This window comes from Aethalodelphis obliquidens, unplaced genomic scaffold (genome assembly GCF_003676395.1).
Source record: "Aethalodelphis obliquidens isolate GAN/ISIS:26980383/991018 unplaced genomic scaffold, ASM367639v1 scaffold116, whole genome shotgun sequence".
NCBI lineage: Eukaryota > Metazoa > Chordata > Mammalia > Artiodactyla > Delphinidae > Aethalodelphis > Aethalodelphis obliquidens.
In genome coordinates this window covers 1,751,497-1,762,483 of record NW_020838060.1, presented here as the reverse complement: position 1 = coordinate 1,762,483, position 10,987 = coordinate 1,751,497, and the positions used below count along the sequence as shown (strand labels likewise).

General features: G+C 45.4%; 1 protein-coding gene across 1 annotated transcript; it reads left to right on the top strand.

The window, feature by feature from the left end:
* Positions 1 to 879: 879 nt before the first annotated feature.
* Positions 880 to 7,653, top strand: MRPL9 (mitochondrial ribosomal protein L9). Its single transcript, XM_027097613.1, has 7 exons — positions 880 to 1,110; positions 1,391 to 1,547; positions 2,016 to 2,140; positions 2,346 to 2,396; positions 4,343 to 4,444; positions 6,922 to 7,005; positions 7,118 to 7,653. Exons 1-7 carry the CDS (start codon positions 895 to 897, stop codon positions 7,241 to 7,243), a joined length of 861 nt encoding a protein of 286 aa, XP_026953414.1. The 5' UTR covers positions 880 to 894; the 3' UTR covers positions 7,244 to 7,653.
* Positions 7,654 to 10,987: the final 3,334 nt, after the last annotated feature.

The window sequence follows — 10,987 nt, the reverse complement described above, 5'->3', positions numbered from 1 at the left end:
GGCACTATGGGGCAGGGTATAGAGATGGATTTAGTTTGGAGCATGTTAACTTTGAATTGTCCATTAGACATGTAAGGGGAAGATGACAGGCAGTTGGATATTCATGTCTGGAGTTTAGAAGACTAGGGTGAAGACAGAAATTTGAAGTCATTGGCGTATAAATGGTACGTTAAGCCATGAGACTGAATGGGATCACCAAGAGTGTGTACATTGAGAAGAGTAAAGATCCAAAAACTGAGTCCTGGGGGCCCTCTGAGAAGTGGGGAATAAAAGAGAAATCAGCAAAGGAGACTGTGAAGGAAAATAGTGAAGTAGGAAGGAAATAAAAACAAATTGGTGTCCTGGAAGCTAAGAAAGTGTAATTAGGAGGAGGGACTAATGGTCAAAGGCTGTTTATGTGTCAAATAACAGGATGTATAGAGCATCTTTCCATAAATCTCTTCTGCCAAACAGACCCTATTCACTCCATTTATATGGTTTACTCCCCAGTACTGAGACCCTCCACGGAGGGAACCGTCTCCCTTGTGATTTAGAATTCTTTAAACATGAGCCTAAATACTGCAGTGTCACGATTAAGGATTAGACGACTTCCTGGGGCTTGCAAGTTTTCCAGAGGATCCCATCCTTCCACCACTTTTAGGCAGGTTTGAAGTAAGGAAAAATGAGAGCAGCACCCTCTCCCCTCAGCATCCAGCTATCACAGAATGTCAGAATTGGAAGTGCCCTCAGAGAGCTACTAGAGCTCAGTCGAAGCCCCCATCTTAAAGACAAAGTGAAGCCAAGAGGGAAAGGGTGTCTTTCCCGGTGTCAGTGCACCTAACAGTCACTCCACTATGTGTCAGTGGCTATGGGTGTCCCTCCCCCGAAAAGAAATTGGGAGAAGGGAGTAGAGGCATGCTGAATCGTGGAGCATTCATCCCAGATCTCCGGTCTCGAGGCAGCCTAGTCGCAGCCCAATCCGGGCCCGGGCTTCCCCTGGGCTCAGCTCGGACAGAGCAGCGCCGGCTCAGGCGCGCCGCGGGCACCCGGTGGGGGCCTTTCCTGCCGCCGGCGCCGGGGGCCTTCTACGCCTCCATCCGCGCCCGAGAACATGGCGGCGGCTACAGGCAGGTCTCTGCTGCGGGCGGGCACTGAGCGGCTGGTGCGAGGAGGGGTTTGGGAGCTCCTCCGGCCGCGACTTGAAGGGGGCACCTCCGGCTCGGAGCGCGACTTCAGCCTGTCTCACAGTCGGGTGAGGGCCGGGTGTGCGTTCTGGGGCTCCTTGACTGGGGCGCGTTGAGACCTGGTGGGGCCCCGGCCTGCGGGTGGTGGGCTCTCCTTGAGGGGCCGGCGGCCAGAGGAGGAGGCTTCTCCGTGGAGACTCGCTCACCCTCGTTCCCCCGGCCGCCAGGGCACGGTCATTGTGGAGCGCTGGTGGAAGGTGCCGCTAGCGGGAGAGGGCCGGAAGCCGCGCCTGCACCGGCGGCACCGCGTCTACAAGCTGGCGGAGGACACGAAACACCGGCCCAAAGACAACCTGGAGCTCATCCTCACGCAGTCGGTGGAGGGTAAGGCCCAGGCAGAGGTGCTTCCTGTCTCAGGCTGGTCCTGTTCGGCATCAGCTTTTTTCTGCCCTTTTACTAATTTGGGGGAATGACCAGTTCATATTTGAGAAGAGGAAGCCATAAAAAGTACTGTGATGGTGACGTAGGGCTCCTACATAGAAAATCAGAACATGAATGCAGCAGCATCATTAACAGTGTGTGGGGAGAAAGAGACCTGACAGTATGTGCCACAGGTACTGAAATCCTGTGATGGGACAGTGCTTCACTTTGTACAGGGAATATTAAGTTTCTAAATCAGGTCCTAAAGAAATGAATTAGAAATCTCTTAAGTGTTGTCCTAGCGAATACTAATATTTCTTCTAGGAAGAATAAGCACTGTGAGAGAATAAGAGGTCTTTTTTCCTTTGATCATCTCCTTTTTTAGGGACTGCTCGATAATTCTGATCCAGTGTCTCTGTTCTCTGTTGGCAGAACTTGGAGTCCGAGGTGACCTGGTCTCAGTGAAAAAATCTGTAGGCCGTAATCGACTACTTCCTCAAGGACTGGCTGTATATGCATCTCCTGAAAACAGGAAGCTGTTTGAAGAGGAGAAATTGGTGAGCCCGGAAGACGGCATAGGGACTTGGAGGAATTAAAACCTTAAGATTACCTCTAGCAACTTCTTCTAGCCCCTACTTAATTTTCAGATGAAGTAGGGGCTAGAACAGGAATTCAGAAGCCCAGCCTATGCCAAGCATAGCAAGAGTTTGTTATTAGTTACCACGAACTCATTTTTCTTTCATCTGTAACTTTCTTTTCTAGCTGAGACAGGAAGGAAAATTAGAGAAGATCCAGACCAAGGAAGGTGAGACGGTGAGTAGAAACATAGAAAATCTTTATTTATGGGTCACCTACAAAGTCACCAACCTCTTCCTGAAAGACTTCTTGATTTCCTTGAAGTCTCCTGATTTCAAGCACAAGGTAGGGGCAAGGGAAGTGTTGTGGTTACCATAACTGGTATTGAGATATCCTAGGATATCCTGACCTGTTGGGTGAAGTGCTCTAGTTTATTGAGGGAGGCCCCAACCTGGGTACCAGGGGACCCATGGAAAAGTGAGATGAGGACTTTGCCTTCGGGGTTGTTTACAGACAAGTTGGAGAGAAAATAGACACATGAGAAAGTGATAAACTCAAGGCAGTAAATTATGAGTGACATGGACCAAAATGGATTAGGGTGATTGGGAAAGGATTTTTTTCAGATGGGATTGAATTAGGCCTTATGGGATTAGTAGGCTTTGGATAGACCAGGAGGGTGGGAAAGGTATTCTTAAGGGAGAAAAAGTAGATAGTTAAGGCACGTTGTTGTTGTTGTTTAATTTAAAAAAAAGTTTATGCAACTTTTAAAGGTTACACTTCATTTACAGTTATTATAAAATATTGGCTATAGTCTCCATGTCATAGAATACATCCTTGTAGCCTGTCTTACACTCTATATCTGTACATCTGTTTCTTTTTTGTTATATTCACTGGTTTGTTGTATTTTTTAGTTTCCACATATAAGTTATCATACAATATTTGTCTTTCTCTGACTTATTTCACTTAGCATAATGCCCTCCAAGTCCATCCTTGTTGTTGCAGATGGCAAGATTTTGTTCTTCTTTATGGCTTAGTATTCCATTGTGTGCGTATGTGTATGCACATACATATTTTTTTGTGTGTGTGTATATACACATATATACTACACCTTTATCAGTTCATCTGTTGATGGACACTTAGGTTGCTTCCATATCTTGGCAATTGTAAATAATGCGGCTGTGAACATTGGGGTGCACGTATCTTTTCAAATTAGTGTTTTTGGTTTTTTCAGACATATACCCAGGAGTGGAATTGCTAGGTCATATTTTTAGTTTTTTGAGAAATCGCTATACTGTTTTCCACAGTGGCTGCACAAACTTACATTCCCACCAACAGTGTATGAGAGTTCCCTTTCTTCCACATCCTCTCCAACATTTGTTATTTGTGTTCTTTTTGATGATAGCCATTCTGACAGGTGTGAGGTGATATCTCAGTTAAAGCATGTTTTAAAATAGAAAGTAGACCAGTCTAGCTAAAACAGAGGACTTCTATTAGGAAATATATGACTGGAAAGAGGGTTGGGGCATAATTTACAAAACATCTTTAATCCTCAGCTAATGAATTTATACTTTGTTCTGTAAGCAGGGAGGAATTGTTATGGTGTAGGGGTGGGATTGAAGGGCCAGAATATTGTGTTAAAACAGTCTGTGAAAATCATTCCATCCTGAGATACACCAGCAGCCCCCATTGGTGAGCCTAACCTTGGTTTGGGGGGCGGTGTTTAAAAAGTTTTAAAATTTAAAAAAAAATTTTCTTTCTTTCGGCTGTGCCAGGTCTTAGTTGCAGCATGCAGACTTCTTAGTTGCAGTGTGCATGTGGGATCTAGTTCCCCGACCAGGGATTGAACCCGGGCCCCCTGCATTGGGAGCACGGAGTCTTACCCACTGGATCACTAGGGAAGTCCCTGATGAGCCTAACTTTGACATGGCCTGTTTCTCCTTGCTTAGGAATAGCCACGTATAGGCAGCATTTCCTTTCAGAGCATCGCTAAAACGTCTTTCCATAATATCAGCCTTGAGACAATGAGAATTTTTATCTTTCGTATTCATCATCTCACCTGTCTTGGCTATGAGGCAGAAATTGTGCATAGCCTCTCAGACTGTGTGCCTCTTGGCCTCTTGCTAACATGTTTCCTCTCCTTTGAGTACAACTCTAACCTATCTTCTGTGTATAATTCCTCTCAGACAGTGAAATTTCTGAGAAGATGTCACCTGCAGGTAGGGATGAAGAACAATGTCAAATGGGAGCTAAACCCTGAAATAGTTGCCCGCCACTTCCTCAGAAATGTGAGTATTCCCAAACACTGCTGTACCCCTGAGGGTGGAAACTACCCTTGGGAAGAAGAAGCTACCCCAGGATTGATCCCTCTGTTGGGAAAGGGTATGATCATCCAGCTGGAGTTATGGAAAGCATTTTTTTTTTTTAATTGAAGTATAGTTGATTTACAATGTTGTGTTAATTTTCTGCTGTACAGCAAAGTGATTCAGTTATACATATATATACATCCTTTTTCATATTTTTTTATTATGGTTTTTTACAGGATATTGAATATAGTTCCCTGTGCTGTACAGTAGGACTTCGTTTTTTATCCATTCTATACATAATAGTTTGCATCTGCTAATCCCAAACTCCCAATCCATCCCTCCCCCACCTGGCAACCACAAGTCATTTCGCTCCCACACCCGTGTAAACCAATCAAGAACGCTTTCCCTAAGTTGGACAGCCTCATGTAAATCAATGCAACCTGCCCCTTGGCAACCACAAGCCTGTCCTCTATGTTTGTGAGTCTGTTTCTGTTTCATAGATCTTTTTTCTAATATAAATTTATTTATTTATTTATTTATTTTTGGCTGCGTTGGGTCTTCGTTGCTGCACGTAGGCTTTCTCTAGTTGCGGTACACAGGCTTCTGATTGCGGTGGCTTCTCTTGTTGTGGAGCACGGGCTCTAGGCACGCAGGCTTCAGTAGTTGTGGCACACAGGCTCAGCTGTGGCTTATGGGCTCTAGAGTGCAGGCTCAGTAGTTGTGGCGCATGGACTTAGTTGCTCCGTGGCATGTGGGATCTTCCCGCACCAGGGCTCGAACCCATGTCCCCTGCATTGGCAGGTGGGTTCTTAACCACTGTGCCACCAGGGAAGTTCTGTTTCATACATCATTTATGTCATATTTTAGATTCCACATATAAGTGATATCATATGGCATTTGTCTTTTTTTATTTTTTTTGTGGTACGCAGGCCTCTCACTGCTGTGGCCTCTCCCATTGCGGAGCACAGCCTCTGGATGCGCAGGCTTAGTGGCCATGGCTCACGGGCCCAGCCGCTCCGTGGCATGTGGGATCCTCTCAGACCAGGGCATGAACCCACGTCCTCCCCCATCGGCAAGTGGACTCTGAACCACTGCGCCACCAGGGAAGCCCTGGCATTTGTCTCAGTTCACTTAGTATGATAATCTCTAGGTCCATCTGTGTTGTTGCAAATGGCATTATTTCATTCTTTTTTATGGCTGAGTAAGTATTCCATTGTATATACGTACCACATCTTCTTTTTCCATTCATCTGTTGATGGACATTTAGGTTGTTTCGATGTCTAGGCTGTTGTGAATAGATCTGCCGTGAACAGAGAGGTGCATGTATCTTTTTGAATTATAGTTTTGTCCAGATACGTGCCCAGGAGTGGGATTGCTGGATCATACGGTAGCTCTATTTTTAGTTTTTTAAGGAACCTCCATACTGTTTTCCATAGTGGCTGTACCAATTTACATTCCCACCAACAGTGTAGAAAGGTTCCTTTTTCTCCACACCCTCTCCAGCATTTGTTACCTGTAGACTTTTTAATGATGGCCATTCTGACCAGTGTGAGGTGGTAGTTCATTGTACTTTTGATTTGCGTTTCTCTAATAATTAGCGATGATGAGCATCTTTTCATGTGCCTGTCAGCCATTAGTATGTCTCTTTTGAAGAAATGTTTAGGTCTTCTGCCCATTTTTCTGATTAGGTTGTTTTTTTGTTGAGTTGTTTGAGCTGATAGTATATTTTGGAAATTAAGCCCTTGTCAGTAGCTTCATTTGCAAGTATTTTCTCCCAGTCCATAGGTTGTCTTTTCGTTTTGTTTATGGTTTCCTTTGCTGTGCAAAAGCTTGTAAACGGTCTCAATTGTTTACTTTTGCTTTTATTTCTATTGCCTTGGGGTACTGACCTAGGAAAACACTGGTACGATTTATGTCAGGATGTTTTGCCTACGTTCTCTTCTAGGAGTTTTATGTTGTCCTGTCTTACATTTTAAGTCTTTAAGCCATTTTGAGTTTATTTTTGTGTATGGTGTGAGGAAGTGTTCTAACTTCGCTGATTTACATGCGGCTGTCCAACTTAGGGAAAGCATTCTTGATTGGTTTGCAGGGGTGTGGGAGGGAAATAACTAAGGATGGTCACATAGATTCTGAAGACTGATAGGAGAAGATGGTGGGATCATTTATTTTCTCTAGCTAGGGAAAACCTGGGGAAATGTGACTCACTGGAGAATTTTTACTTTTGTGGGTGAAGTGAGTTTGATCTCAAGCCCTGTTTCTCTTTGTGAATCCACCTCCCTTTCTGAGAAATTAGGACTGAGTTATTCTGCCACTATTTATGGAGGTTTGTGCCTTTCCATGGGATCAGCCAGGGTAAACGCCCCGTTTTATTCACCCATGTACAGGAAAATCTAGAGGTTGCCTGGAGTGGCAACCATGTAAACAGAGTTCCCTTTGGCTGTGATTGATTTTTTTTGCAGCTTGGTGTTGTGGTTGCCCCACATGCATTAAAGTTACCAGAAGAGCCTATCACACAGAGGGGCGAGTACTGGTGTGAGGTGACGGTGAGTGTTTCACATCCTGTCTCCTTTTTCTCACTGGGTAGAAAGCTGGGATTGGATGGTGTTAGTTTGTATCTGCCCGCTGATCTGAAGATTCCTGTTGTTTTGTGTACAGGTAAATGGGCTTGACACTGTGAGGGTACCTATGTCTGTGGTGAACTTTGAGAGGCCCAAGACCAAAAGATATAAGTACTGGTTAGCCCAGCAAGCTGCCAGCTCCACAGGCTCCCAGACCATCTGAACCTGTTCTACCTCGAAAGCAGCAAAGCAGAATCAGAGGAGAGGTGGAGCGAAGATGATGGGCCAGCACCGTGGTGCTGACCCAGCTCTGACCAGCTCTGACCAAACACGGAATTTTAGAAAGCATATGGAGACAGCGACAGCATACTAGACTGAATATACGTTGAATTGTCCATATTTGCCATCTTCAGCGGTTATCACATCTAGCGTTATTGGGGCAGGCCTACTCCAGAAGTACCAGGCTGTAGATTTGGTAAGATAAATATTAATAATAGACCAAAATGGTCTAGATCTGTTTAGCCTCGTCCTACATCGGAATTCATTGGAATAAATGATAGCGATAGCTCATTCTCATCATCCAAACTAAATGTTTGTATCTGAAAAAAAAATAAAGAGGTTGTGTTCTTTTTAGGTGTTGTTTACTGGCCTGAGTAGCCTGGGGACAGGACCTCTATGTGGGATGTCCTCTTGAGCCACTGGGGTTTACTGCTAAAAAGGAAAAAAGAGAATACACTTGCAGGCTACAGCCCACAGTTGCTGTGGACAAATTACTCAACAAGTTGATACGCCTTATGGTCTTAAAACTTATTAGGTACGCTAATACAGCCCTCAGTACAAATAAGCACAGTGGAGTCTGAATAAGGCCTAAGGGAAATTGCCGGAGAAAATGACGCTGGGATGAAAGAAGTTTAAAAAGGGAACTTCCGTTTTATTTCTTCAGCCACTTCCTGAAATTTTGAAAAAGAAAATACCTTGGTTTCCAGACCAAGGTTAAGATATGGGGCTAGTTCGTAGGTAATTACGGAATGGGAGATGAGGCAAGTAGATAGTTCTGTATAAGTTCAAGGTCCATTCCTGGAAAAAAGACCAACTGTTGACAAGTGGATTGTGCCAGAGTCACTCAAATAAATATGAGATTTTGCAGTTTAGGAAGGATAAAGACGAGACCATTGACTCTACTGCTACCCTTACCAGAGAAATTGGTTTCTATCAATCATCCTATTTGCGCTCACCTGCCTTGCCAAGCCAACTAACTACTTTCATCCACAGAAAGCCATCCCTGCTATTGAGCGTTCTGTCGTCAGTAGTTGCACTAATATCTGTATCCAGCCTCACGCTTGCCAGAACTCTGTGACAGGTCGAGCACTAGTATTGTTTGCAGTTGCCATTTGATTGTCAGATTTGCCATCAATCCCTGCGGTCCTTGAAATGGAAAGCTCACTTAACACTGCATCTTTCCACACCACCACCACCATGATGACACTCTCTGAAACTGAGCACAGGAGCAACATTCCACATAGCGAATCTCAAAAAGTGTTCAGATACTTGTCATGAGCTGAGTTCCTGGTAAAACAGACTGAGTTGGAGATTTAGGTGCAGGAAGTTTACTGGGGTGTCCTCTAGATTAACACCTGTTGGGGCATGAAGAAAGCAAAATTCGGTAGAGGGAGAAGTTGAGCTGACGCAGTCTCAACAAAGGCCTTAGTCCCCCAGGGAGCTCAAGCTAGGGTGGCTTGAGCCATCTAGGTGTGTACCATGTTGAGGCAAGTGGCCAGACCTATAGAACCCCATGCTGACCAGGAAAGGGTCTTGGGTGAGGTGACTGATTTCAGGCACAGGCAGTACCCAGAGGGGAACTCAGATGAGAGCTGTGCGCATTCTCAGCAGCTTGGGAAGTGAGGGCTTCGGTGCTGAAGGGAGCAATCTGGGCAGCACACCATAGTCTCCACTACAGTCCACTTCTTGTGCTGTCAGGTCAGTTTGTTCATTAGTTCTAAAACGATCCCTTCAGAATCCTGATGGGCTTCCTTTCCCGGGAAAACTTAGAGGAAGATCTGGGACAGACTACAGCCCCTGCTGCTGTAGCTTAAGTCTACAACTGGTCCTTACCTCCTACTACCCATTCTAGATTCTCCTACCCCCCCCCCCCAATTTATACTTCTGTTAGTCCACATGGGTTACCTGATGAAGTCCTCAGAGCCCAGAGTTGGGATAGGAGGTATAGTTTTCCCCAGTTGGGTCACTGAGAGTGATGATAATGGAGGGCTGCTCCTACATCCAGCCCGTTTCCCAGACCCATATATTTCACTTGGGGATAGCACTCTAGGTTGTCTGTTGATCCAGGGTATATACTGCATCCTGGAGGACAGTGTCTCATCTTTACAGGGTGTCATCTCCAAGCTGGTGTCTCAGCTGTGCCTTTAACAAGAAGTTCCATTATTGTATCAGGTGGGTTGCTTCTGGATGGTGTGGTATATGACCATGGATCCTATGATCATGTACCCAGTGCTGTACCTCCTTGCTATAACATGGTCTCTTGTTCCAGTGCACTGTTATGCAAGATCTCATGCCAATGGATCAAATATTCTGTAAGCCCTTGGATGATGGTGGCAGGAAAGGTAAACCCATACCCATAATACACATCAATTTAGGTCAAGATGGAACAATGCCCCTTCCAGGGTAGCAGGGAGTCAATGTAATCAACTTACCACCAAGTGGCTGGATGGTTTCCTTGAAGAATGGTGACATGTCAGGGACTTAGTGTTGGTGTCTGTTGCTGATGAGTTGGACAGTCAGTCACAGTAGCTGTAGCTAGATCAGCCTTGGTGAGGCCATGATGTTGGGCCCATGCATAGCTTCCATCATGGCTTCTCCATTCACAGGCCCATTTTGCCATCATTGGGATGCCAATGACCGAGACTGGCTAACATCAACTGGCTAAGTCATTCAATCTACTTCTACTTGGTTGTTTGGTGACTTTTCTGTGGTGGATGTTCTCTGGTGGGAATTAACATGCAGTACAAAGATCATCATACACTATACCCATTCCCAAGTAAACTACATACCTTTTCCTCAGGCTTCCCTGTCTTCAGCCTTAAATTTTTCTTCTAGGCTCCTGATCCAGCCAAGCCATTCGCCATTGTCTGAGTCTATGTTCTTTCCTCAGGCAGGTGTACTGCCTGAAGCCCTGCCCATTGGGAAGATTTCCCCTCACTGTCTTTCAAGCCTACCCCAAAGTGGGGCCATAGTACATCCACAGTATTTTCAGCTTACTTCCACCTACAGAGACAACCCATATATTAGCCGAGCCCAGCCTTTTGTCATATGGTCATGAGGGATTCCTCCACTCCATGTGGCTATAGATGTGAACTGAAAAAGCAGCAGCAGTGCAATAGTGGTGGGTAACAGGGGTCTGGCCACCTGCTTATGCAGCTTACTTTGACCTTCCAGCCCAGCTTATGCCCAGTGCTATGCATATCACTTTCATCTTATGAAGCGCTGCTGATGGACCCATCCAATCTTATGACTTGGGTCTGACAGAACCCAGGTCATAACAGGCATTTTTGGCTACATGATCACTTGAAGCACTTTGTTTCAACTAGGACTCAGTAGCACAACAGGAGCTATCTTTTCAAAGGTATATAATACCCTTTCAGAAGGCATGGCCTTGCTCAAGCACGGTAGGGGTCTATGTGTGACTTGCTGTTGCGGCTTGCTGTAAACAGCATGTGGCATCTTTTCCCATCACTGACGCCTTTAATAGGGTGTCTTGTGGACCAAGCAACAGGAACATTTGCACCACGGTCTGGACCTGCTGCAGAGTCCTCCTGCTCTAGGCCTCACTATCTTTTGTGGCACCCAATATATGAGTCAGAGCAGTATTCCCAAGTGGGGAATAAGCTATCTGTAGACCTTGAAGATGTTACCCAGGCACTGTGCCCCCTCTTAGTGGCGAGATGTGTGA

Bases quoted from the DNA above. Each gene is read 5' to 3' on its own strand.
- MRPL9 (XM_027097613.1), top strand. From the start codon at position 895: ATGCTGAATCGTGGAGCATTCATCCCAGATCTCCGGTCTCGAGGCAGC. The intron at 1,111-1,390 runs GTCTCTGCTGCG...CCCGGCCGCCAG, and splicing joins ATGGCGGCGGCTACAGGCAG to GGCACGGTCATTGTGGAGCG. The intron at 1,548-2,015 runs GTAAGGCCCAGG...CTCTGTTGGCAG, and splicing joins CCTCACGCAGTCGGTGGAGG to AACTTGGAGTCCGAGGTGAC.